This window comes from Talpa occidentalis, unplaced genomic scaffold (genome assembly GCF_014898055.3).
Source record: "Talpa occidentalis isolate TD23 unplaced genomic scaffold, MPIMG_talOcc4v2.1 talOcc4.13, whole genome shotgun sequence".
Classification (NCBI taxonomy): Eukaryota; Metazoa; Chordata; class Mammalia; order Eulipotyphla; family Talpidae; genus Talpa; species Talpa occidentalis.
Window position 1 is genome coordinate 74,079,981 of NW_023601322.1, and position 26,791 is coordinate 74,106,771.

Consider the following 26,791-nt stretch of genomic DNA (forward strand, 5'->3'; position numbering starts at 1 on the left):
TTTATTATTCTGTCTTCAGTCCGATAGGTTCGAGAAAGCTGTATTCTATCTTGATGCTGTGGTTTCTTTCATTGAATGTGGGAATGCATTAGAGAAAAATGCTCAGGAATCCAAATCCCCATTCCCTATGTACTCAGAGACAGCTGATCTCATCAAGTAAGTGGGAAAACCTGGCACATCTTTGGCCATGTTACTTCTCTGATCCAAAAACAGGGAGGGGCTGGAGAAACTGCGGTCAGCTGTCATTCAGTGATTGAAATACTCTAAGAAATGTGTTGTTAGTTGATTTTATCCTTTTGTATATGTCATAAGCTATAATTTTACACAAACGTATACAGTGTAGCCTATTACACACCTAGGTGGTCTATCACTGACTGACAGGTCATGAAGTAGAGCATAAGTGTGTATAGTAAAGCTGAAGAGGACGCCTGACCCATTACCCTCTTTACAGAAGAACTGAATACTTCAGTGTGTATTTTTGCCTTAATTTAGTTTTGTTTCTTATGTATTAAGGACAAAGGAAATCCTAAGATGGAAATGAAGTATTTTATAGTGTGGTGTTTGTTTAATTCACAGATACACTATGAAGCTAAAGAATCATATGGCACCAGATGCTACAGCTGCAGATAAAAGACTTGCTGTACTTTGGTAAGTGTTGTGTTTGGTCAGTGTTTCTAGCCTGCTGGTACATGACAGGCAGTTCCATAATAAATTGTGCTCTCTGTGTTCTTTCTGTTGAAAGTTAACTCTTCAATTAATGTCCTATAGCCCAGTCATAAATCTATTCCGATAGGTAAAATAGAAAATAACAAACACAGTTTCTCCTGAAAGATTTTATTTAGTTGTTGTCACACTCTGATCCATTGCTTTGTTTACCAAAACCCTAGTAGAGAAGCACTGGTACTGGAAACTTCCGTTATCTTAAGCGGTCACTTTTCCAGTCTCTTCTATTATAGTTATCTCTCTAGTCACAGATATATTTTTTCCTCAGGGAGCAAACATTTAGCTTGCTCAGAATGAAGAATATGACTTGTTTGCTGCAGCTCCAGGAAATATTATCAGTTCATGTGTTATAGGTACTTTTTTCACCTGGCACTGTGTTTAACAATGGGAAATGTACCTGGAAATAAAGACACAGTACTGTTTGTCATGTGCTTATAGTCTAGTGTGAGGAGAAATAAGTAATCAAATAATTGGTTAAGTATGTAAATTAAGTGAGGCTAGTCTCTGGGTAGAGGGAACAAATTTGGTCTGAGTAGTGGAAAGAAACTTGAAGTTGATCAGTGAGAAGTAAAAATGACCAAGCGGTAGGCTGTGATGACCATACGGCCTTTGTGAACCATCTTAGAAGGTTTACTTATGTTTCATCAGATTGTAATATTTAGTTGAGTTTCCAAATTTTTTTTTTTAATTTTAGATTATTTATAATTCGACATAGTGGTTCTGTCTCTCAGTGCTTTTTTTTCTTAATGCATGCATTATAATGATAATGTTGGCATAATGAGAGTGAGGTTTTGATATTCATATGTCACCTAATAAAAGGCTAGTCCTCGTTCTCTTCTTCTTTCTCTTTAAGAGTATACACCAATAACAACTAGCAAACAAGCCATGTTCTTCATTGAGATGTACCTAAATATGTAACTAATTATAACTAAGGGTTTGCATTGTTGACCTTATGCCATGGTCTGCTCGAACACTCCAGTCCTGTGCTCTTGTACAGTGAAAGCTTGTCTGTGCACATGTGACCAGGGTCTGCTGTCTTGGTAAATAAATTGGTCTTTTCCATTGGCTAGCCTGCGATGCCAGTCTCTGCTGTACCTGAGGCTCTTCAAACTAAAGAAGGAAAATGCCCTGAAGTACTCAAAAACACTGACAGAGCACTTGAAGGTAAGTGTACATAACAAGCGGGTCCATTTCCTAGGAGAGAAGGTGTGTATCTCCTAGGAAATGCCCCTTGCACAGGAGTTAGCTACTGTTTGGGGATTTTCAAATAAGTTTGAGATTGCCTGGAAAGTTTCAAATGCACATATTTCTGGTTCTAGAACCTATTTAACCATATGTAGCAGCTCTTAATAACATTCCAAGCCTTTTTTTAATCATACCTAATTTATACTTTTAAAAAGTTCTATTGTTTTCACTGTCATGCCTCCTTAGACTTTGTTTCCTACAAAAGTCTTTCTGCTTTTTCTTGACACTACCACATAAATTTTCCTTAAATCCTACTTGATTATGACATGCAACCCTTACCATTACCTTGAGGTCAAGTCCAGATTCCTTAATCTGACCTGCAAGGCCTCTAGGTCATTCACTCTTGTTCCTTTCAAAACCTTTCAGCAGTTTCAGGAAAGCTGTATGGCTCTCAGACATTATCATTTCTGCAGCCTTTGTACATAGTAAGACTCACTTTTATTATATCCCTCTCCCCTCTTTATCCTTATGAATGTTATACTTTCTCCCTATAAGTCTTCTGGAATATCTCAGCTGTCAGCTAAACTACTCTTTCTAATTTTTCTTTTCTTTTCTTTATTTTTTTACTTTATTTTATTTCTTTCTTATTAAAGATTTATTTATTTTTTATACATACAAGAACTGGGATACAGGCCAGAGGTGTGGGGGGTGTGAGAGGATTCACCAGAGACAGAGTGGGGAACAGAACAGCAGATTGACTGAAATATACTGCTGAGGGGAGCAGCGAGCGAGTCAGGAGAGGTCTGCTGCGCCAAGTGCATAGCTCCCTGGCTGGGCATCGAAGTTGCGTTGCAGTGGCTACGGCGAGCTGCATGGATTGCATCTTAACCCCTTGCGCCACCAGGGAAGCCCTAAACCACTATTTCTGTTGTACATTTATACACGAGCACAGGTGCACACACCCTCAGAGGATGCTTTCTAATTAATGAAGTTTATTAGGATCATTTTGGCCCCAGTGTCTTTGAATATACTTAGTACTTCATAAATAGTGGGGTTTTTTACTAAATACATTTTATTTTCTCTGCAGAATTCTTATAATAATTCTCAAGCACCATCACCTGGCTTGGGAAGGTAGGTGAATTTTATTCTTTGAAATATTTGTGACGAGTTTATTTTTTACATACAAATGGGATGGCTTGCCAAAAATGGAAAGATGACTTTTAAAAAATTAGTACTATCTGTAAAATAGTATTTTTGGAAGTTATTTTTCATGTTTATTTTTTACAAATTGTATATATAATGGCATAAGCTTAAAAAGATGAAAGAGGGGGATAGTTCACCTGCAGAAGTGTTTTTTTTACATTACCTCAAACTGCTTGGGTTTTTATTATAAAGGATTTATCTCTAATGATGTCAGGATGCTGCCAGAAGTTAATAATGGTGACATCATTGGTTTCTCCACCATACTCACAATCACTCCCAATTCTATCCACCTCCAAAAGGAGAGAAAACATCATGAAATAAATTTTTTGAGTTTTTTTGTTCAATTATTATATTCATTGACAGTCTGTCTTTGCCCTTAGTATTTCCTTAACCAGATTTATAGTTCTGAAAGTACAGATAGAAATATTTTAACAGAAAAGCAATTCCCCCTCCCCTCCAAAAAAACCTTTTGTTTGATTTTCCTGCTCTTGGGCACTTCTGCCAGCTTTAGCACCACTGAAATAATCTGCTAGATTTCAGTGTGTGTGTTCTAAGAAATATTTAATTGACAAGAAGCTTAAGATGATCACCCTTGATTGAGAAAGCTGTGCCATTGGTAAACTCTGAAAAACTTGGTTAAACTAGGAAATTACCAGAAATTATGAAGTTCAAAATAAGATTTTCCTATCTATTACCGCAATTTTGGGGTGTTGTTAAATTCCACCAACTTTTTATAAAACAATTTAAGAAGTAGCTAATTATATTCCAAAACAGATGAAAAGTGTATTTAACTGAGATTAAAGCAACCCAGCTTGTAAGTCTTCGAACTGTTACTAACAATGTATATGACTATCTGAGCGCTTTCCATCTCTTGTGCTGTTGCCATTCATTAAACAAAGAGTCTAGATAAGATTATAATTCACTGTAGCCTTTAGTGAACTAAGTGCTTATGTAGAAGAAAATGTATTTCTCTGGGATCCCTTCTAAGTTTAAAAGAATATAATTTTTTTTTAAGATTTATTTATTTATGCATACAAGAGCTGGGTACAGGCCAGAGATGTGGGGGGCGAGAGGATTTACCAGAGACAGAGTGGGGAACAGAACAGGCAGACTGACTGAAATACACCACTGAGGGGAGACACGGGCAAGACAGGAGGGGTCTGCCACGCCATGTGGGTTGCTCCCTGGCTGGCTGGGGATCAAACTCGTGCTGCAGAGGCTGCGGATTGCTTCATAGTACAGTGCTTAACCCCTTGCGCCACCAGGGAGGCCCAGAATATAAAATTTTTAAAGCCTTTTGTGTAGAAAGAACCGGTAACAAATTGATTTTATCATGCTCACCTTGTAAACAAGCTTCCCATTTTTCTTTATGTAGCAAAGCTGTTGGGATGCCTTCCCCTGTTTCTCCAAAGTTGTCACCAGGCAATTCAGGAAATTATTCTTCTGGGGCCAGTAGTGCTTCAGCAAGTGGTTCTTCAGTGACCATTCCACAGAGGATCCACCAGATGGCAGCCAGCTATGTTCAGGTTACATCCAACTTCCTCTATGCCACTGAAATTTGGGACCAAGCTGAACAGCTTTCCAAAGAGCAAAAAGGTTGGTAGGTTTCTGGAGAAACTTTGATTGAGGGATAGAATTATTTAAAGGAGCTCTGTGATCTAGTTAAATAAGTGTCTGATCTGCATTTGATTTATTATCTAGTCTAGACTTAATCAGTTTGTTAATTTCCTTTTCTTAGCAGTCATACTAAATCTATTGAATTTGATAAAAAAATATCTTTCACTATACTAGTGACACAAATTAAGGTAAAAATAGTTTTTGGTCTAAGACAAATATGCCTCTATTCTGGCACGTTAAATGCAGGTATTACTATAAATGTAATGGATGGTTAACAGCAAATTTGGCTATAGGCATAGGATCATATCTAGATATTTGCTCATAAGAGATGTTTTATATATAAAGGAGTACATTCGTACTGGATTTTTAGATGAATGTTGGAAGAAACTTAGGTGATAAACAAAGTGATTAATTTTCTAGTATTCTTTAATGTTAGGTCATTTGAAGCTTTGTACCTTAAGTTTATTTTATATTCTGAAACTAAGAACATCGAGAATTATAAGATATTTAAGGCTCTTAGAGGTAAGTGCTAGCTTAATATAGTAGATATAATTAGCATACATGTTTGTATAGCCTTTTATTCAGGTAGATCCTTTGCAGGGAAGCACTAAAGTAGCCTATCAATCATGCTCTTTTGTCACAGCATATAGTCACACTTACAACATGAGCACGTAGTCAGGTGAAAATTATGTATGTTAGCTGCATCTATTGTGATTATCATTTTACGATATGTGTAAATCAAGTCAGCATGCTTAATGCCTTAAACTTATACTGTGGAGTATGTCAGTTATTTCTCAATAAAACTAGACGAAGAGGGAAATAGAGAACTATAGAAGGGGATCCCCAACAGAAAGTGTAAATACTGTCAGTACTGCTCAGGAAAAGTTATAAAGCTGAATTCTTCTTAAGTCCCTCTACTTTCATTCCATTCTTCTCTCTGATGCCAGTTTTCTAGCCTCAATTTTCCTATTTTCACTTTTTGTATTGCAGTTTCCAAACATTGACAAAGGAAAGAACTTTGGTTCAACAACACTACATTTTACAAATCTTGTCCTGGTTCTCTCTCTCTCTCCCCCAACTCCTCACCCACCTCACTTTCTTTTCACCTGGAGAATTTTAAAGCCAAAACTATATGTTATAACACTGCATCTCAGCATGCTTTGGTATGCCTCTTTATGTGAGAGGGACAAAAGCATGGCCATCATACCTTATCACATCCAACAAAATTTAACGATAACTTCGGTATATCATCTAATATGTAGTCTACCATCAGACATCTGAATTATCTCAACCACACTTTTTTCCTGACAGTTGGATTTGTTTTAGACAGGATCCATCATCAGTGTCTTTTTAAATATGTCCCCCTCGCCCACTCTTTTTTTTTTTTTCTTGGCTATGCTATTAATGTCAAGGAGAAACTGGGCGTACAATGTGTCATGTTCTGGATTTGACAGATTACGTCCTCATGGTGTCGTTTAACTTGTTCTTGTGTAAGAGTTATATTTTGAGACTTGATTAGATTCAAGTTTATCATTAGCAGGTAAGAATGTTTCATAGGTGGTACTGCTATGGATTTCCTGTTAAAAATATTATGAGTCACGTGATGGTTATCCCTTTTTTAGTGATGGTAAGATACGACCATTGATTGATTCAGATGGTGTGAGCTTGATCACTTTGATGTAAGAGGCCCTATTAAACTATAACTTAGGCTTTTAGCATCCATTGATCATTATTCTTGTCAGTTATTCTGTTGGGAAATAGAAAATTTATCAGGATTTTTTTCCCTGACATTTCTTCTGCATTCATTAGTTGGAATTATGTAAAAAAGATCCTTTTCTCCTTGACTGTTGATTTCTTGTGTTGTTTGAATAGCCTGAGGTTTTAATCATGAGAATGACCTTTCTCTTTGCGTGTGTGAAAACTCCTTACTGAGTCGCCATCCCTCTATTTTTACCTCAAATTGCATTAAAATCAAATGTTAGCTACTATCATCCACTCCCTATGCCCAGCCTCACATGCACATCAACCTATATTTGTTCATATAATAATAATCCTTTTATTTCTATCCCTTACATTTTTAAATTATTGCCTGAAATGGGATTTAGTTTACCAATCTTGCCTGGTATATGATTACAACAGAAAGGTTAGTTAGCTACAGGCTATCCTAAGTGTCTAACCTCTATAAGTTACTCTTATGGGAAACGTGCACCTCTTGCTTATACAGAAACAGTACACAGAGAATGTTTGAGTAACAGTACATTGTAGCACTAGGTCTCCATTTTAATAATTTTCCTGCATGACATGGCAATTCTAATTCTAATTCTATCAGTGAGATTCTGTTTGTTTAACACTTAATTCCTGACCACAAAGGCCTCTTAAAATGTTTTTATGACTTAAACTATGAGATGGCTTCTTCTAAAATGTGGGCAGTTACCAGTTTAGTGGAGGAAGCAGTGTTTTTTAATTTCATGTGAAGTCTTTTATAATCTAGAGTGAAAATTTTAAAGCAGTGATTCAAAGAGTTGCATCATTTAACAAGTGTTTTTGATTTTCTAGAATTCTTTGCTGAACTGGATAAAGTAATGGGCCCTCTCATCTTTAACGCAAGCATCATGACAGACCTAGTTCGTTACACCCGGCAGGGACTACACTGGCTTCGCCAGGATGCCAAGTTGATATCTTGAACTGAACACATTCTCGTTGCCTCTGATTTTCTCCACAACACTGTGTCACATCACGAAGGAAAACTGCCATAACACGCCACCTAGTCGACACTAAGAATGAGGAATGGTTTTCTCCTCCCTGGTTCATGCGTTGTTTTTTATAACCCAAAACCATCATGTCAGTTGACCCCTTCAATATTCCCAATGTGAAAAATTTATTTAAATGTTTTTAAATCTGCAGCACATTGAAAAGATGGTTTCAGTGATCTGTAATAAGATTGAAATTACTGTTGCAGTTCATAACTAATCAATTGAGATTCTATTTATTTTAATTTTTTTATGTTCGCAGATTGGGGGTAGTTGAATACTTAGTTATTTCTGCCTATAAATTTACTCTTAAATATTTAGCATAAATGTAATGTAGGCATTTTTATTTATATACTTTGGGAGCTTTGTTACCTAATAATGTTTTTTTGTCATAACTCTTCTAAGAGTAAGAGATGGTTCATCTAAAACATGGACATGTTCTTTCTACGCCTGCTACCTGAAATTATTTCAAATCTTAACTACAATTTTATTATTGTAGAATTTATACTTAGTATTAGGATATTCTTCTACACATGAAAAATCACTTAAATATGAGAAGAAGATGGCATTCTACATGGATATAAAATGAAATGTCTCATTGGTATGCATTATTTCAAGAACTGTGAATGTGTGTTGATAACACTAGCAATCACAAGGTGACTATAGCTTGCATCAAATGCATTACAAAAGAGGGCAGGCAAACTTCCTGGGAGAAGCATATCATGTGAAGGGTTTCATAAAAGGACAATCTTGAACTTCATGGATTTTATTAAAACCATGTGTTCTTTTTGCTAATCATTTGAACTTAATTGAAACAGTAAGTTACTGTTGAACAAAGGATGATCCAACTCCTGAGGGTTGCTGCCTATATCTCTTCTACTGATGATGTTTAAAGGATAAAATGTCTCTTCTGAACTTTTATGTAAAACATTTTCCCCCACATTAGACTGGTGCTCTGATAAGAGCATGCAGTGACTGTTCTCGGAATGGACTGGAGCTCTGGTGCGTGTGCTTTTGCTCTACAATTTAGAGTTCTAATGCCTGATGTGGAGATGATGAATTTTTCCTTTTTAACTATCTTGTATTTACTTCCTTTGTATTATGAAGGCCCTCATCAATATTGTGTTTCTGATGGGATCAGAAAATTCACACTAGAGAAGTATGTAACTTGGTTCAATGTGAGCTCTCTTGGGAAGGGGAGAAGTGCAGGGGTAGAGCTTAAGAAGTCACCTCTGTCAGAGTTGTGTGTCAAAGTACCTTTCCCTGTAAGGTGCATATAGGAATCAAAAGTGAGAAACGTACCCTCTATCTTTTGCTTTTAGTGCCCCTATCATGTCTGGTGTGCCTTAAATCTTACCTTTAAATGAAGACTCTATGGATTGTTTACAGATGAATTTTTACACTAGGACCAGATCACCCATACAGTTGGTCTTCTGCGGTAATAATGTTAAATTCTCTTTCCTTTTAAATCTCTCTTTAGGGTCACTTAAAGATGAATTATTTCAGAAAAACTAATGCTTTGGTACATGACTTAGTCTAACCTATTGCGTGATGCTGCTTCAAAAAATAGCTTGTCCTCCCAATCTCCCAATTCCAAAAATTAATCTAGCCAATCAGAAAGAAAAAAATGATTGCCCTGTTATTTATAGATGATTGCTTAAGCTTGAAATGGGAAAGGAGAAACAAAATCTCCAAGCCCAGTCGTGCAGAGAATCCTCTGTTTGAGTCTCTTTTACACTTACTTCCTGGAGCTAATGAACTCTCATTGTCCTGTGGCCTCATATTTATAGAGTTTCTTACCGGTTTTGTACCTCAGATTGTTTTTGCATATTACTGAAGATGGAAATTGACAAATTATGTTGAATTTAACTTTTTTCCCTTGGAGAAATTGCCTCTGGTATCTTTCTGTGTTTTTGAACAGTTTTCCTTAAGAGAACAACTTCTCAGTGATCAATGGTAGTTAGTAAGAAATTTGCCACTGTTAATCAAGTAGATATATGCCCTGTCCTCCTGATTCCTCTGATTGTGATTTCTTAATTTGTAATGAGGTCTTAGAAATAGAATCCTGAGCTTTTAGACTTTGAACAACAGCAGTCAGTAGGGCACCTGTGAGTTTCAGTGTGCCCTAGCTTCATGTGTGTCCTGAGAGGCAGCAGGCATGTTTCTGATTTTGTTCAAGCAGAGTTTCCTGCATGTTTTATGGTGCTGCTCTAAGATACTCACACTCACAAACTATGTGAATTCCTAGAGAAATACAGTTTTCGAGTTTTCATTGTGGAGGGTTTTTGCTACCAGGTGGTAATGGGCAGTGGATCAAAATCCTATCCTAAATAATTGAATTGTCAATGTAATAATAGTCTGTGGCAACACCACTCCCTCTCCTCTTTGTCCATCTTCTCAGAAGTCTGTCTGGGTCTTCATCTGCTCCAGCATGTATGTCGGACTCCTTTACAGACGACCATTCCTCCTTCCTCAGTAGGTGTCTTCAGTGTTCTCTAACCATTTCAAACTGAATTTGAGAAGTGGCTAAAAACTTACTTAGTCTGAGACTTGTACTTAATATATCGTTAATTATAAAAATGACAACTATTTAAAAATTTGCTGTTGACTGCTCTTTAAGACCACACTTGTATGCCAGGAGGCAGCAGCCTACACCATTGGACTCTTTACAGGCAACCAACGAACAGATTGCAGTGGATGAAGTTGTCACGTGCTAGTCTTGCCCAGCCTGGACTGGGCTGTGGGGAGCATTCCCCTTCAGGTGATTCACACTTTCACAGTCCAGCCCAGGTCCAGTGTGGGAGCATTCATCCTATTTCTTGCCCCAGTACCGCCTTTTTCTGGGCAAATAGCCAAGAACTGACTCTGTTAGCAAGGAGTACTTCAGATAATTTGTAGCTTATAGTTGCTGAAGAGTGGAGAAGGTTGACCATCACTAAATTAATTCTCCAATGTGAAAGCAATCTATATAACATGTGCATGTGCCCACACACTCCTGTACTCTGGGGAGCTCTCCTACTGATGGATCCATAGGCATCTGGGCTGCACTTTGAATGACACACTTGCGGCTTTATTAGATTCACTGTTGTTGTGTTTTTTTTTTTTTTAATTGTTGTTTGTTTCTTTTCATTCAAGAAAGGTTTAATCAGCTAGATCAAAGAGCATCATTTTGTATCCAATGACAGAAACTTTGGGAAATTACCTTTATTAAGTGAGCTTGCGTTGTGAAGCAAGAGCCTACAAAAGGCACCTGTTCTACATGAAAATTCTGCCTCTAGAGGCAGCACTCTGGAGTTTGAGAGCAGCCAGTGGTCGCTCCAGTCAGTGATGCCTAGTTGTGTAGAGGAGAGGCACACTGCGTGCTCTTCTAGGTGTGAGGGTATGCAACTTTGGATTTTAAAATTATGTACACATACACACTTTATATATATGTATGTATGTATGTATGAAAACATGAAATTAGTTTGTCAAAAATGTGTGTGTTTATTAGTATTTTAGCTTAGTGCAACTATTTCCACATTATTTATTAAATTGATCTAAGACACTTTCTTGTTGACACCTTGAATATTAATGTTCAAGGGTGCAATGTGTATTCCTTTTAGATTGTTAAAGCTTAATTACTATGGTTTGTAGTAAATTAACTTTTAAAATATATTTGAGCCCTTCTGTAGTGTAATGGGGCTCTTACAGGGTGGGAAGGATTTAAATTTTCCAGTTGCTAATTAAACAAAATGGCCTCATTATGTATTTTGAATTATAGGAGTTTGCCTCTGGGTCCCAGGAACATCTGGGAATATGTATTTTAGGCAGATTGTGCTGTTTTGTTTTTTTTTTTATTTAAAAAATCTAAGTAAATTGGGAAGCACAGCATTTCAAATCCATATAGACTCCTATAACTCATTTTAATTGATTTCATTTCAATTTCATGTATCAAATGTGTTGGAGAGGCAGACTTTTTTCCAGTAATAAATAATACTGCACATCTAAGGATGACAGATGAGCTAAGTATTGAATGACTTTGTAATATTAGTGACAGGAGGCCAAATTGGTCATGTTTGAGCTTATCTTTCACATATTCACTAATAGAGAAATTCAGCGTAGACCTCTAGATCCTAGCACCACGTTGGCAAGTGAGAGGAAATAAGTTTTTAATTGTTGGTCAAGTAGACGATGATTCTACTCAGATGGGCCCTATGGTTAATGAAAAAAATAACTGCCTCCAGAAAAGGGGATGGGTGAAGTATCAAAATCTCTCTCTCTCTCTCTCTCTCTCTCTCTCTCTCTCTCTTTTTATGGAATTAGGTCACAGAAGAAGGCATTAAGTCTAAACCATGTCTTACAGATCTCTAAGCAGCCCAAAATAGTGGCCTTAAATAATCATGTAATGAAGTTGACTTTTGGGAATGTCAGCATTGACCTCTCCCTGTCACCATTTAAGCACTCAGCTAAGGATAAATTGCCATTCTGAAAAAGAAAAAAAGCTCTCTAAAGGAGCATGGATAAAAGTTCCCACCCAGAAATTCTAGTAATACTGTTTTACCTCTTCCTGCTTACATGTGGGGTTTCTTTTCAGCCTTTAACCATTGGAATTTTCTGCCTGCTGTGTTCCTCTCTGGAAAGTATCTATTTGGAAATGCTGCCTTCCAAATCAATGCCATGATTATCCATACTGTTGAGTTTGTTGTTGCTGTTCAAGAAGTGTCCCCATATAACAACTTTATGCACACACCTGGCAAATCATTGACATGAGCATTCAACAGTACTGGGGTGGGGTGGGGTGGGGCGGGGTGGGGTGGGCTGAGATAGGGCTCACCAACAGAACTGGCCCAATTGGCTGTGCCTAAAAAGGCACCACCTTTGAGGCCCAGATGTGGGGTTGGTAAGCACAGTTCTGAAAATTTCTATCTAACCTCCGTTTTGAATGGTTTTAAGAAATTTTGTATATGGAGGATGGAAATGCTTATATATTTATTGAAAATTCTTTTATCTTATTTGAAATTAAAATTATTTGGTGAATAATGGTTTGATATTTGGGGAGGGTTTTGGAGGGGAGCTAACGCCACTGATAAATTAAAAGCCTGTTGATTCTGCAGAAAGGTACTGTTAGTGTCTGATAGGATGCCTTTGTTTTGTACATGATCCAAATCTTCGTTTTACATTTCTTTTATCCAAAATATTTAGGCATCTGACATTTTCAACCAAAATTTCAATTATATACTGTGATTTTTATTTGTTGCAATACATTAAAATTTCAGAGGTACTTTGGGGCTCAAAAGCTAGGATTTCTAAGTCAGTATGTGCATTTCACATAATAAAGCTGTTAATGGTGAGCAAAGTATTATATACTAACTAGATTTTTCCACATCTGTATAGTATATTATATGTATTTTGTGGTATTGAGATTATAGAAAGTTTAGAGTGTCAAACATGCGTTTAATGTGTATTTTTAAACAAATTTATGGCAATTAAAATATTTGGAGACAAGGGTATCACATTTCAATTTGTAAAGATCTTTTTAACTCTGTGTCATTAAGATGCTTTGTATAATGCCAAACCATAGCTGGAGAAACTAAGTTTAATAAATATCAAATAGATTTTCTGTATTAAAGTTTATAAACACTGTGCTCTTTACACTTCTTCAACTCTTACTTTGCCCTGTTCATGTAATGTTTTGTATTTTAGGGTGCACTGCTACTCTTCTCTAAAAATCCACGTCTCATCTGATTACAGAAGTTCTAAACTTGCTGACCATGGGGATTTTGCACAGGTCAAAAAATCTTTTTTTTGCTGCTCTTGGTGATGTGTGCATTTGTTTTATTCAATTAGATTTTTCTTGCAATTCTGCCTTATGTTCAGCAACATACAGACTGGGCACATCATCAGGCAGCAAGTGCCAGCATGGCCCACCTTTGACTCCTCACTGGAGAATTTTTACATGGAGTGAAGAGCGAGCGTCTGGTGCCCACTTATCAACTTGCCAAGGCCGATCACATAGCTATTGCTAAACTTTTGCCTCTGACCAGACATTGTGTTATCTCTTGGGGAAAAACAACTGTTCTCACTACATTTTCCAGAATTAATTAGGCAACACTGTCTTTTCTTACAGTATACAAAGTGAACCCTTCAAAACTTGAATACCAGACTACCGACATTTCAATTTGAGACATTTAATAGTACACATAGAAAAATAAACTCTAAATTGAAAAGTGCTTCTCTACATATCCACATTCTAAGAAGAAACAGAGACCAGTTTAAAGCATACATCTGTCTTTTAAATATTAAAAACACAAGATTGCTTCACGTGTCTCCAGCCAAAATGCAGTTAATCAATATTCCATAGAACGGAGCATTGTAGGTGAGTGCTGTCCACTTCCCCTCTGGTGTGTACATCATTCCTGCGCCACACTTAGGGAACAGTGTCTTTTTCTAGGGGAAAAGAAGAGGTTTTTAAGACAGGTGTAGCTACCTCCATTGCATTTCCTTACTCTTATGTAATATTGGACGAGACCTAAACAAAAGACATCATTCATGGTATCTGTGTGGAGCTTCTTGGCTCTTAACCCCTGCAGGGTTTTCCAGGGAGCTCCCCATCTCAGCCCAGGGAGTCCACCACCCCAGGTTTATTCTTAGGTTTATTCTCTGTGTGCTGATCTTGCCTCTGCCTAACTTCCAAGCTTCTGTGCCAGTCCTGCTTCCCAGGTCCATGGTGTACCTGCATAGCCTCGTGATGCACTCGGAGTCGTCCCGGCAAGAGGCTCCAATGGGCCTGAGGGAAACCCCTCTCCAAAATGGGGTCATTCTCCGCATCCTTCTCTTTGCTGAACTCACTTCTGATATTGGGGAGCCATCTGCCTGTAGGGTAAAGACAAATACATTTCAGGAATGGAAGAGCTGACGCATACTGCATAGCATGCAAGAGTGATCTGTCCCAGGATGCTGTAGGGCTCGAGCAGAGGAACCATTTCTCAGGACTGAGTCTAGTTTTCAAGTTGTTTATCCTTCTACCACCACCACCTCCCAACGCGTGCACATAGGTATCCTTTCCTTACCTGACCCAGCAGCAGCAGGCAGACCATGAGCACTGCCAAGAATCTGAGGTACCACATCTTGATGGGCAATGTTGGATCCTGCAAGCCAGGGGGCTGTTCCCGTTTCCTTTTATAGACTGAAATCCACCTCTTTTATGGTTGCCAGGTGAGATGGGTACAAAGTTTCTATTTGCAATCAGGGTCAATTTAATAAGTTAATGTCTACCAGAGGAATGTGCTCAAGGCCTGCCTTTCAGTCATTGCATCTACTGATCCCTCACCTGGACTTTGAGTGATTTATGTTGTTGGCTTGGACCCTTACCCATTTTATCAAAAGTCACCACTACCTTCTCCTTCCCTTTGAAAGTCATGAAGCCATTCAGGAAGACCTGGCCCCTAGCCCTATTTTGATTCCAATATAGCTGAGAGAGATGACCCTAATCAAAACAGAACACTAATCATGAAGTCTTCAGAAATAGTGTTGACCCCTTTTGAGCCTTGTCCAGGGAAGAAACACTGATTTATTGTGTTCAGGCAATTGGATAAGGCCCTTATCTCCCTTCCATAGGAGGCTGTTTCAGCAGGCATGGTCTACCGTGCTCAGATCTCTTGTTTACATAGATGGACTATCGCTCTAGTTATCTGCTCCAGATCATATAGAAGACTTGGAAACCCAAATGTGGAAAGTTCAAAGTCTGGCCTAACTGCCCTCTCTCACGGGAAGGACAGTCAGGACTGATGTGGGACTTACTTGAACCACAGGTGAGTAGGATGAGTGCAGGTTTACTGTTTGTTTTAAAGCTGTGAATGAAGAGGTAGCAGGGCTTCCACATCACGAGGAGAGCTTGTGTGGTGGTAATAAATCAGATTGCAAGCCTTGAATTATGGACTTTCTTCCCAGAAGTTGACTGGGGCCTTCTACACAGCATATCCTTTCAGCAGTCTCATGAAAGCAGGCATAGGGCTGACATATCCCACATCCAAAACATTGATCAGCGTAAAAGGTTCCTAGAACATGGGAATGTACCTAAATCACGAGTACTCAGGCGTACTTATTAAATCATGAGAATTTTAGTAAATGCCCATGGGGAAATGTGTGAATTCTAAGAAGGTTTATAAGACTTTAGACCTTCCTATGAACTGGAAGGATAAGCCAAGAAGGCAAACCAGCAAGATTCTTTGCTTTGTGTCTTCCTGTTAACTCGGCTAGTATCTCTTCCCTCCTCATCTTCAGAGGTTGAATATTTGGTAAGAGCCTACCTGTTCCCCAAAGTAAAACAGTATGTCTGAAGGGGAACAGGATGGTGGCCAGTCCTCTTGCAGGGGACTAGAGGGTGGCATGGTAGACCTCAGAGCTGGGATTGGGCAGGGTGTGACTCCACATATCTTTCTGTCCTGGTTCTTGTCCTCCCAGGACAAAAAAGCCAGGTCTGAAAGGAAATGCCAGTGATTACATCAGACACACTGAAAAGCAGACAATGCCAACCTACCGTGAATTGAAAAAACTTTTAATTTCTGACATATGCCTTCACAGTTATGTAAGGGATAGCTGTAGACAACTGCTATCACTTCAGCTTGTAATGTCTGCCCGCTGCATTGCTTTTATGTTTTGATTTTTGCAAGTTATGAGACTAGCTGCTTCTTCCCATTACCCCTGAGCTTGGATACTGAGTGACCACCCTCCCACTCCCACCAACTCCCAGGAGGGGCCTAACCAGGAACTTCTGTGGAGTGGTGAAGAGACTATGTGGTGACCTAGTGGACATTGGGTAAGAACACAAATCCGATTAGTAAGCAAAAGAATGAGCAACGTGATGTCCTAGAGCCAGTTAGGCCTGTGGACTCAGTGCCAGTCTTCCTTTAGCCTGGAGAGAGTGATGTGCCAGAAGGGATTTGGAAATTGCTCATTCGAAAAGTGGGTACTTCTAATCCTCCTCCTGTGCCTTCCTGTACGCCAAGCAAAATCAGACTAGCCATCTGTGCACTTATAAAGCCGATACCAAAGCCAAAGGAAGAGCCTGAGGTTCTGGGTCCCTGTGCTTAGGGGAGACAAAGACCTTCTGTCATGAGCATGACAACACCTTCTAGAGGCTACAGGGTCACCTCATCCCTAGCCTTTGTGGCTAGAGCCTCTATCTTACATACCACCACGAAAGGCCCACCCAAGTTACTGCCTGTGGAAGGAACCACTTTTAGGGACAGTACAGCAATATATGTCTATACTAATGGTAGTTAGTATAAATTTTACATAATTTGCACATGTACATTAAATATGAAGCAAATATCAAAACATAAAAGCAATGCAGCAGCCAGACATTAAGCTGAAGTGATAGCAGTTGATCACAGCCATCCCTTACATACCTGTGAAGGTCTATGAAATTTTTAAAAAAGTTTTTTCAATTCATGGGTACTCTGCAGGTTTGTTTTTTTTTGGGGGGGGGAAGGTTGTAACAAATATATGTTACCTCCTCCAACAGTAAGGTCTAAGCAACCCTTTAACAATTTTAGCCATGAGAAAGAATGCTTGGGGGCCTCCCCTGGTGGCGCAGCGGTTGAGCGCTGGGCTACAAGACTGCCTGTGGCCTCTGCAGCGCCGGTTTGTTCCCCAGCCATCGGCGAGGGTCCCACCAAAAAAAAAAAAAGAAAGAAAGAATGCTTGGCTGAAGCATAGAAGCCTGGGACATAGGTAGGTAAATGACCACAACCCAGCCCTTCCCCTCTTTGGACTTTAGTCTCTTTCTATCAATGATATGGGAATAGATCCCCAAGACCTCTCAGGCACTGACATTGGGGGTTCAAAGTATTCGTTTACAAAAAGAAAAGGAGACTGAAGAAATGTGATAGCTTATATATTCATAATGCAATAAAGCCCCTAGGGATTTTGCTGCTTCTGAGTATCTAGGATGAAATGGAAGATGGTGTAGCTACACAAGCAGCTATCGGAAACACATTCCAGGTTAATCATTACTGCTCTACACTAATTGGGAACCCTTTCACTGCTCCTGGGCTGGCAATGCCTAATAAAAGAAGAAATTCTGAAATAAAAAGACTTTTCCAGGCAAAGCTTTTCAACAAAGGGTCAAAGTATATTTACTTTTTTCCTAGGTGGAACTGGCACAGACCTCTGGACCTGCACTAGGTAGTCCTACATCTTGGGACTACGTTGGCAGACTGGAGAGTTGCCATTGACACACTTTGCAGCCCGGAGATAAAGCTTCTGTGGGGGCAGGAACAAGGTTGAAGACAAGGAAGTGGAAATGATCAAGTGGTAGTGTCCTAGCTGTAGGTGGAGCCACACTGGGGGTGGGAGATTCTGTGTGGCTAGGTGACAGGTGCTGTCACATACAGCAGCAGTCCCTCTTACTTCCTTAAAAGACTTGATCCATTTTCCTTCTCTTTATGGATTTCTACAGATAGCATGATCTCTCAAAATGATCCCAAATCCCTTACCATGTACAGCAGCACTGAACTCAGTACTCTTCTCCACAGGCAAGTTCTGTGTCACCAGGTTAACAAGAGAAGTTCCTTGGTCAGACAGACTTAAAGCAGCCTTTGCAGGACCCCGCCGCCCTGGGCCAGGCCGCGCACGCATGCTCCCGCTGGCTGCCGCCCCCTCGGGAGCTGGCGGGCTGTGCAAGCGTTCCCGGGGGCCGTGGTGGGGGCGCGCGGGGGCGGCCAGCCCGCACCACAATAAAATCTGCTCTGACCAGGGAAAAAAAAAAATAAAAAGCAGCCTTTGCAAATTTTATCCAGAAGCAAAAGCTCAGCAATGGAAGTTTACAGCAGGGTGTTTTCAGGAAGTTATTCCTAGATTAAAAAGGATTCCGACCAACAGGCTCAGTGCCTAATCTGAGCTGAGAATCAGTAAGTTTGATTTTGAGAGAGTATCTCCAAAGGGGTCAAAGAACCACAAAGAAATAAAATGTAAAGGGAAAATATAGTCAAGAATGGAAGACGGTGGCCATCCTCTCTCCTAGGAAGCTTGGGGCTAGAATCAGAGGGAGACAGTGATCAGCAGCCTGCCAGGCAGTACAAGGCCTGTGAACCAGTTGAAACTATGCAAAGTTAAGGATGGGTCCTTAACTTCTTCAAGGTCCATAAACCTTTCATCAGATTCTCAAAGGAGTCTAAGACCCAACTATGTTGCAGATCAGGAAGCACAGAGAATAAATTTGAACAAACAGTAACATGGGATGTTTGGTGAGTGAAGTTTTCATCATATATGCAGATTAAGCCTGTACCACCCTGCCAGACATTTATCACTCTCTTTACTTCACAAGAGCCTTATGGCTTTGTATTAACATATCTATTTTATGGGGGAGAAATTCAAAGCTCAGGAATGCAGGTTTCCTACCTGTATCACACAGAAGTAACAGTTCAAGGGTATGGCCTCAACTTTGTCAAATTCAGCTGTTTCTCCTTTTCCTCCCACACAATCAATGCAATTTATCTCACCAGTTTTGGGGGGATGTATTTTAATTTTGGTTCCTAAAAGATAAGAGCCATCATTAGAAGATAACAGCCTGAGTACACTAAAGTTGCTCAAGACCAGTAGAATGTGCCTTATGAGAAGTTTCTATAAATGAAGCATAATAAACCTGCCAACACCTATCCCTGCCACCTCCTGGTGAGAGGGAAAAGGTACTTTTTCTACTAAAAAGGTAATTTAAAGGGGTTACTACTCTCCTTAAGAGCTCAGAGGGTATTTTAAGCTTTATGGGCAATACATACTTTAAAACCACTATTTGGTCCCTGGTACAGGGAGACAATACTCTAAAGGCCACAGGGTCACCTCTTCCCCGCCCTTTTAAATCTGAGCTCCCCTCAGACAAAGGAAGGCTGATGTTAGGGAGAATGGCAGAGTCCATCTGCTAGTTGTGTAATTTTGGAAAATGACATCCTGTTTTTGTGTCTCTGCCCTCATCTGCAAAATGAGTATAATGATACTTCAAAGGAAGCTGTGAGGTTTAAAAGAGCTCATCTGTGCAAAGCTAAGAGGAATGCTTAACATAAAGAAATTAAAATACAGTTACTAGATTTTGTTACTATGGGAGTAGAAGGTCAGGAGCCAACTCTACCCCACAGTCCATGCCACTCATTAACTTGGCAGATGCAGGAATAGCTACAGCTACTTTCTTACAGAACAAGGGGCAACCCTCATTCATTCATCAAACCCCAGAACAGCCAAAAGTATTCATGACTCACTCTGGGGAAGGGAGTTCATGAACTTGAATACGAGCAGTTACAAACACCATGAACTCTGCTCACAAAAAGGCAAAATCACAAGTGTCACCCATGAGAAGTTTATTGTGTCTTCAAGACACTACAGTGTAGACTCTGCTCCCAGAGAAGGGCCTTTCAGTGACACGGAACCATTTTCCAGGTGAGTTGTTCATTTGTCATTTTCATAGGCAGCTGGATTCTTCCTCTTGGATTTCTCAAACTCTTCAGTCCCCCATGTGTAGACTAGGTAAAACCCTATAAAAGCTGTAAAAGTCAAAAAGAGTCAGCATTGCGCATATATAAAGCCCAGGATTCTGCCCTCCTGTCTCCAGATTTCAAGAAACAACTTTTAAACCAGGTAACCAAGAAAGATTACATTATTCTTACCCTACAGATGATCAAAATGGTCTACCTATTTCCTGGACTAGCCAAGAAATTCTGTCTCCAAAACTTCCATTTCCCCCCTGCTGCACATGTTAAAATATTTTAATGAGATAACAGACAAAATTCACATATCATGAACCTCACCGTTTAACCATTAAAATGGGGTTCAGTAGTTTGCAGCACATTCACAATGTTGTAAAATTATCACCCCCACCTGCTGCACATTTAACACAAAACAGTTCATCGTTCAGAAAAAAGTAGGTAAAAATGACTCAGAGGGAGACGTTGGAGTCACATGAGTGACCTTGGGCCAGTCACTTAACTTCTCTGTGACTCAGATTCCACATCTGAGGGGGGCGGAATGATGGGACTAGCTCAAGGGCCGTCAGAATATTCTGCGAGAAATCGCGTGGACAGCAGGTTGCAGTGACCGCCCGCCGCCCAGTGCTGGCTGAAGGGCCCCCAGTGCCTGCTGCAGCGGGGCGTCCCGCCCGCCCCCCGGGCCAGGGCACTCACGCGGGACCACGCGAAGGATGCAGGCCTGAGTGCGGCGCAGCACGTTGGGGATGCCCTTGCTGAAGTAGTGCGGGAAGGCGCGCTGCTCGAAGGGCGACAAGCTGTAGGAGATCACATGCCGCATCCGCGTCAGATGCCCGAACTCGCGGCCCATGGTGGCGGCGGCGCCTACAGGACCAAGAGCAGACACAGTCACCCGCTCGGTCCAGCCCACGCCGCCTCCAGCCCGAGAGGCCCTCCCGACGCCCCTCCTCCCCCGCGACCCAGGCGGCGCCCCCACCCTCCCAGTGGCCACCATGACCGCGCGACCGAACCCCACTCTCGCACCAGGGTCACCTCGCCCTCCACAATAGCGGGATCCAGCGGCCTCCGTCCGCCACTTCCGGTAGGATCGGCAGCCGCTCTAGGCGGCCATGAAGTCACTTCCGGGGCACACCACTTTCCCGTGGTCGCCAGGGGAGGGGGCCCTTGCCCCCGTCCCGGGGAGAAGTGCCCCGACCCGGTGACCCCGTGGGTGGGCGGGGCCCGGGCGGGGGGGGGCCCGGCGACCGCCTCTGGGATTGAGCGGGCTTCGGGGCCCCGAAGCGTCCCTCAGCTCCTCACTTCTCAGCCCCCAGCTCCCCGCTTTCGGTGGAGCCGCAGGAAGTGGTCGGCGCCGAGGGGGGCAAAGAGGTGACGTGAAAGGGGTCCCCCTAAACTGGGGGGCCGCGTTGGCGGGGCCTTTAGGGCCTGGCGAGTTCCCCGACGGCGGAGAGCGCCCCGGAGCCCGAGGAGGCGCCGCCGCGCGGCTGCCCAACGCAAGGCTTTGCAGCTTCTGGCCCAGCGGCTGGAGCGGGGCGCGGTGTTTTTCCAGACTGTCAGGGACCCCAGGACCAAAATCTGTGCCACTGATCTGGGGCTTCTGCTGGCAGCCGCTGCCTTAGACTCCACTGGCAGGGTTTCCAAAAAATAATAATAACCTTCCTCCCCCCTCAAATTCGGCCGCAATATGATTGCAAGCAGTTGCCGAGCGGCTGGTACTGGCGTTGGGAGGAGGAGGAAGAGACCATCTAGGCAGCAGCCAGGTGCCCCCGCAGAGGGTTTGACCTGGGGTCGGGGTGGCCATGGTGCCCACGATTCCCATTCTGCTTCCGAGGCGAGGGACCTGACTTCTGAGGCGTTTCTGTGTTTTCGGAAAGTGCTTTCTACTTGAGATTGCTGCCGTCCTGTGCCGCCGGCTGGTGGTTCTACCCGATGCAGTGTGTGTGGAAATGTGCTCACGGCGTTGCTGACTACATGTAATTTAGGGGTACGCTGTCCGTCAGCGCTTGGGGGTGTGTATAACCTGCTTGAGAGCCTTGGGCAAGTGAGTCTCGGCGGGCAGTAAACTTAAATCTTGCAAACATAACTCAGTTTTCTCAACCGAGGTACTGCACAAACTGGTTCTTTTTTTGTGTGTGGGTTGACTTTTTCCCAGCAAATAGTGCCCTTCGGGATGATGGCCCTGGAGGTCCCCTCATGTCAGCTTTTCACGGTGCTCCTTTGTCTCATTTGTCTAAGGCATCATCTCTAGCCTAGTCTCAGCTGCAAGGCAAGAACATAAATTCTTACAACAGTTAAGAACAAAAATATCCCAGTGAGTTCTACCACTAGTTGTGTGATTATTTTGAAAAAATTCCCATTTTCTAGTACCTGCCAGCATCGCAAAAACTTTCACCTAAAATATGTATAAATGAATGTGCAAAGCAAAGACATCAAGATATATTTTTAAGTGAGTAAGGTTAAAGGTGGTGTCCTTTTTTAAAGCATATTGCAATATTCCAAGTACATAGTCTACGTGGCAACCTAACAGTTCTCTGCTCTCTGGAATCTCAATGCCAATTGTGACTTTCTCTCACCCTCCAAATTAGCTTGCAGTAAATAATTATTCTAAGCACCTGAAAGTGGGAAAGGTGATGAGGTTGAAGTCAGAGGAAGAGTAAACCTAATCCTGTCAATTGCATACAACAGATCTGTGCATCATCATGAATAATTAGTTAGCTTTTCCACCGGCCTTGGAAGTTTCAGCAAGCACCTACAGAACATTTTAAGAATCCTTCTCTCTCCCAAAGAATGGGTGGTTTTATTTGAAGATCATTCCTCAGTTTCTCTTAAGTGATCATCTATATAGCTTGTCCATTTCAAAGATTTAAAATAAATGCCACGAGGGCCTCCCCTGGTGGCGCAGCGGTTGAGCGCTGGGTTGCGAAGCTGCCCGCACCCTCTGCAGCGCCAGTTCGATCCCCGGCTGCTCCCCGGCCACTGGAGGAGGGTCCCACATGGCGCGCAGACCTCTCCTGCCGCCCTCTGCTCCCCTCAGCAGTGTCCTTCGGTCCTTCTGCCTGCTCTGCTCCCGCTCTGGCTCTGGTGAATTCTCTCACCCTCCCGCGCTTCTGACTGTACCCAGTGCTTGTATAAATAAATAAATAAATCTTTGAAAAAAAAAAAAAAAAAAGATTCAGCTATAAAAAAAAGTAAAATAAAATAAAATAAAATAAATGCCACGAAAGGGAAGAGAGGAAAGCTAAATAACCAAATAAGTTTGTATCTAATGAGGACAAATTGGATAACGAGGGCATTGTCAGCTGTGTGATATACAGCTGATAAAAAGTTCAGCTAGGTATCCTTGAGGTCTGATTACAGAAGTGGCCCTATTCCACCCACAGCTAAATTTTATTTAAGAGATCAAACGGGGCTCTTCCTGGCTTTTAGGAAGCAGACCGTTGTGGGGAAATGTGTTCCCTGCTAGTTCTTCCAAGCCATGGCACCTCCCAGCAAATTCTTTCTTTGGTTTTACTGCTTTGCCTGGCTTTGTTTTTCCATTAGCCTTGGTTTGCAGGCTTCTAGGGCAGATGCTCATCTTACAAATAGTTCTGAGTTGGAATCTGGGGCCGAATCTTGGCCACTAGATGGGAAAGGCAGATCTGGCCTCCTTTCCCCTCTCTTCAAGGTTCTATATGATGGGCAAGGTGGGGCCCCCAGGCTCCAACCTGACTCCAGAGCTTTGCGCTACATGAAGAGACTCTATAAGGCATATGCTACCAAGGAGGGGATTCCTAAATCCAACAGAAGTCACCTCTACAACACTGTTCGGCTCTTCACCCCCTGTGCCCAGCACAAGCAGGTGACAGGTGTGTAGGAACAGATTGCTTGATGGGTGGAGGGAAGATCATGGAGTTTTCTGCCTTTCAGTTACAGACAGGAGCTGGGCCTCGTTTCTTAAATTGCATTTTACTTGGTGTTACTCAGTGTCCACATTCAAGCAAATCTGGTACTCGATTTTATCATTTCTTCCTATTGGCGTTGTTGGTTTAGATTGGCTAAAATGATAGAATTTTCAAACGAGGAGAGACTTAGTGGCTCCAAAGGCTGAGCATAAAAGGACTGTTGAATTCAGCATCTTGCCCAAGGTTATAAAATCCAGACTAAATTTTGACTTACAGTTCATATTTTTCCCAGCCTACCAATGCTGAGCTGGAAGTGTGCCACAATATCTCATAGTTATTGGTGTGATTTGTTAAACAGGATGTTTTCCCCTGGTTGTTGCTTTCTGTGAGAGGAAAGCTTAAGTTTCCATTTGGAACAGCAGGTCCTCACAAGCACAAAGTGTTAGTCAATCTGAAAAGCTCAGTGTTGTGTGAAAGTACTTTAAAAGATATATTCATGAATGTGTGACTTAAAACCATTCTAATTGAACAGGTCTGTTGTGGCTATATAAAACCTTTTTTCTTCCTTGATGTCCTGTTTTATTGTAGTGGTTTTTCAGCCTCCATTTGTTGTCAATCTCAAGTGCTGCAAATTAACTCAGACAATTAAGTTTTCTTCATTGACTCTGCCCATTAGCCTTAGACTATTGTCTTAACAAGCCTCTTAAGTATCTTTTATTATAGTTTTCCTTTGAGAAACTATCCAAGAGAAAACTATTGCTTTCCTTATTTCCTCTATGTTTGGCACCTTCTAAAACGTTAAATTGTAATGATTCCATGTCGCTTTAATTTACCACCAGTACTGTTTTGACTTTATGGTTATAAAATATCCAGTTGTATTTGCTGGGAATTAGTTACGGTATCAATTACCTTGGTTTTCCTCCTAACTCCCCACCCTCCTTTTTTATGGTTTGAGGAAGGTGGTGGGAGGGAGAAGGGAAGAAAGCATATTACGAAGTACTTATTCCTTGACATCCTATTATGTTTGATTTGTTTTCATGCTCTACCAGTAGATTGTTTTTCTTCTCAGGAGCCCTTCCGTCAGTGGACCTGCTGTTTAGCCTGGATCGTGTTACTGCTGTTGAACGCCTGCTCAAGTCAGTCTTGCTGTATACTTTCAACAACTCAGTGTCTTTCCCCTCTGCTGTTAAATGTTTGTGCAACTTGATGATAAAAGAGTCAGAATTTTCTAACAAGACTCTCCCCAGAGCTCCATACTCACTTACTTTTAGCTCACAGTTTGAATTTAGAAAGAAACACAAATGGCTTGAGATTGACGTGACCACTCTCCTTCAGCCTTTAGTGGCTTCCAACAAGAGAAGTATACACATGTCTATAGATTTTACCTGCGTGAAGGACCAGCGGCCTTCTGCACAGGACCGTCCGTTTAACTTGACTCTTCCTACGCCCCCCTCCCTGCTTTTATATCTGAACGACACAAGTGCCCAGGCCTATCACAGATGGTATTCCCTCCACCATAAAAGGAGACCCTCACAGTGTCCTCACCAGAAGAGAGTTCTGTCTGCCTATTCCAGGGAAGAAGAGGCCTCTGAGGGTGTAAGATCCTCCCGTCACCGGAGAGACAAGGAAACTGTGAGTTCTGACTTGAAAAAGCCTCTGGTTCCAGCTTCTTTCAATCTGAGTGAATACTTCAAACAGTTTCTCTTTCCTCAAAATGAGTGTGAGCTGCATGAATTCAGACTGAGCTTTAGTCAGCTGAAGTGGGACAACTGGATTGTGGCCCCACACAGGTACAACCCTCGGTACTGTAAAGGGGACTGTCCCAGGGCGGTTGGGCATCGGTATGGTTCTCCAGTTCACACCATGGTGCAGAACATCATCTATGAAAAGCTCGATTCCTCAGTGCCAAAACCATCCTGTGTACCTGCCAAGTACAGCCCCTTAAGTGTTTTGACCATTGAGCCCGACGGCTCAATCGCTTATAAAGAATATGAAGATATGATAGCCACTAAATGCACCTGTCGTTAACAGAGGGTCCACTAAACTATGACTTTGAACCTCTCTGGCAAAGCAAATGCCATGTGCCTATCTGTGCCTTCAGGAGAAAGTGTCTTGTCATTCATATCTCTAAATATAATGCGGCATGTGTTATAGATGAGTGCCTCTGTGGCCTCTATCACTGTAAAGGGGTACTATTGGCTTTTTTTTTTTAATTTCCACATGCAAATGAAATGTGATTATTTTGAAGAGCTTTAAATTTTTTTCCCTGAATGATTTTTTTTTTCCTTTTTGTGGGAGTCTTGTTTTTGATGTGAGGGGGAAAAAATAACAAATCTTGGATGGCACAGATAAATCAATGCTGTTGTGTAATTTAGTGGATGAATAAATTCTTGACAGTGGCCGTTCTGTGTATGGAAGCGTGTGTTTTATTAAAGATTGCTTTTAAATGGGCATTTAGAAGGGAAAGGTAGTGTGTCTGAAAGCTAGTCTAGGCTGAACCACTTTTTTAGAGTAAAAGAAAGACGACCTTCTCTACCTTAATCCTGATTAAGATTCACTAGGATTTGAAAGTATGCAATGTAACCTATTTCTGTAGTGTTAGGGTGTTCAGTACTTGTAGATGGCTAGTATAAACCAGTTTATTCACATAAAGCAATGTAACATTGGCCCCATTTATTTACAGGAAATTACCTTGCAGATTTTTCCAAGAAAATACAATGTTCAAGATTTTAAAGTGTATTTTCTTTATATGTTTAAAACCTCTGACCCTGTGGAAGGAAGTCAAGGAGCCTTTTTGCCTCTTTGTTTTTCTTTTTCATTTGTGCCAATTTCTCTCAGCTCTCATCACAACACCCCACAGATTTCTTTCCAGTGGATTTAAGACTGCTCCAGCTAAAATAAACTGCCAGTGACTAGGTTATATTACAGAGGGGGCCTTGTTTGGATCTGAGGGCTTTTATGTGAGTTGTCAATAAAT

At 41.3% G+C, this 26,791-nt stretch overlaps 3 protein-coding genes across 10 annotated transcripts in view; 2 read left to right on the forward strand and 1 right to left on the reverse strand.

The window, feature by feature from the left end:
• The window catches only part of AFF4 (ALF transcription elongation factor 4), a 92,184-nt gene extending 77,720 nt beyond the window's left edge, over positions 1–14,464 (forward strand). For all 5 annotated transcript variants that reach the window (XM_054694404.1, XM_037509338.2, XM_054694405.1 and 2 more), the window contains 6 exons: positions 20–156; positions 577–648; positions 1,794–1,887; positions 2,996–3,039; positions 4,487–4,707; positions 7,285–14,464. In XM_054694404.1, coding sequence (XP_054550379.1) covers positions 20–156; positions 577–648; positions 1,794–1,887; positions 2,996–3,039; positions 4,487–4,707; positions 7,285–7,412 — 696 coding nt within the window. In that variant the 3' untranslated portion in view covers positions 7,413–14,464. The remainder of the gene's footprint in view (positions 1–19; positions 157–576; positions 649–1,793; positions 1,888–2,995; positions 3,040–4,486; positions 4,708–7,284) is intronic.
• Positions 14,465–14,596: 132 nt separating this feature from the next.
• On the reverse strand, positions 14,597–21,016 carry LOC119243479 (cytochrome b-c1 complex subunit 8). 3 transcript variants are annotated; one of them, XM_037509340.2, is made up of 4 exons: positions 20,957–21,016; positions 20,630–20,797; positions 18,861–19,993; positions 14,597–15,514 (listed from the first exon to the last, which is right to left on the reverse strand). In XM_037509340.2, the coding sequence occupies exons 2-3, from the start codon at positions 20,781–20,783 to the stop codon at positions 19,899–19,901; spliced, it is 249 nt and encodes an 82-aa protein (XP_037365237.1). In that variant the 5' UTR covers positions 20,784–20,797; positions 20,957–21,016; the 3' UTR covers positions 14,597–15,514; positions 18,861–19,898. The 3 variants fall into 3 exon arrangements, with proteins under 3 accessions (XP_037365237.1, XP_037365238.1, XP_037365239.1); XM_037509341.2 differs by having other exon boundaries at positions 20,966–20,989; XM_037509342.2 differs by lacking the exons at positions 20,630–20,797; positions 20,957–21,016 and having other exon boundaries at positions 18,861–18,994; positions 19,712–19,893.
• Positions 21,017–21,837: 821 nt separating this feature from the next.
• GDF9 (growth differentiation factor 9) lies at positions 21,838–26,476 on the forward strand. 2 transcript variants are annotated; one of them, XM_037508240.2, is made up of 3 exons: positions 21,838–21,917; positions 23,598–23,778; positions 24,884–26,476. In XM_037508240.2, the coding sequence occupies exons 2-3, from the start codon at positions 23,661–23,663 to the stop codon at positions 25,840–25,842; spliced, it is 1,077 nt and encodes a 358-aa protein (XP_037364137.1). In that variant the 5' UTR covers positions 21,838–21,917; positions 23,598–23,660; the 3' UTR covers positions 25,843–26,476. The 2 variants fall into 2 exon arrangements, with proteins under 2 accessions (XP_037364137.1, XP_037364135.1); XM_037508238.2 differs by lacking the exon at positions 21,838–21,917 and having other exon boundaries at positions 23,130–23,778.
• The last annotated feature ends 315 nt before the right edge of the window (positions 26,477–26,791 follow it).

Bases quoted from the DNA above. Each gene is read 5' to 3' on its own strand.
- LOC119243479 (XM_037509340.2), bottom strand. From the start codon at position 20,783: ATGGGCCGCGAGTTCGGGCATCTGACGCGGATGCGGCATGTGATCTCC. The intron at 19,994-20,629 runs GTGAGTGCCCTG...TGACTTTTACAG, and splicing joins CATCCTTCGCGTGGTCCCGC to CTTTTATAGGGTTTTACCTA.
- GDF9 (XM_037508238.2), top strand. From the start codon at position 23,409: ATGGCACCTCCCAGCAAATTCTTTCTTTGGTTTTACTGCTTTGCCTGG. The intron at 23,779-24,883 runs GTGTGTAGGAAC...TTTTCTTCTCAG, and splicing joins CCAGCACAAGCAGGTGACAG to GAGCCCTTCCGTCAGTGGAC.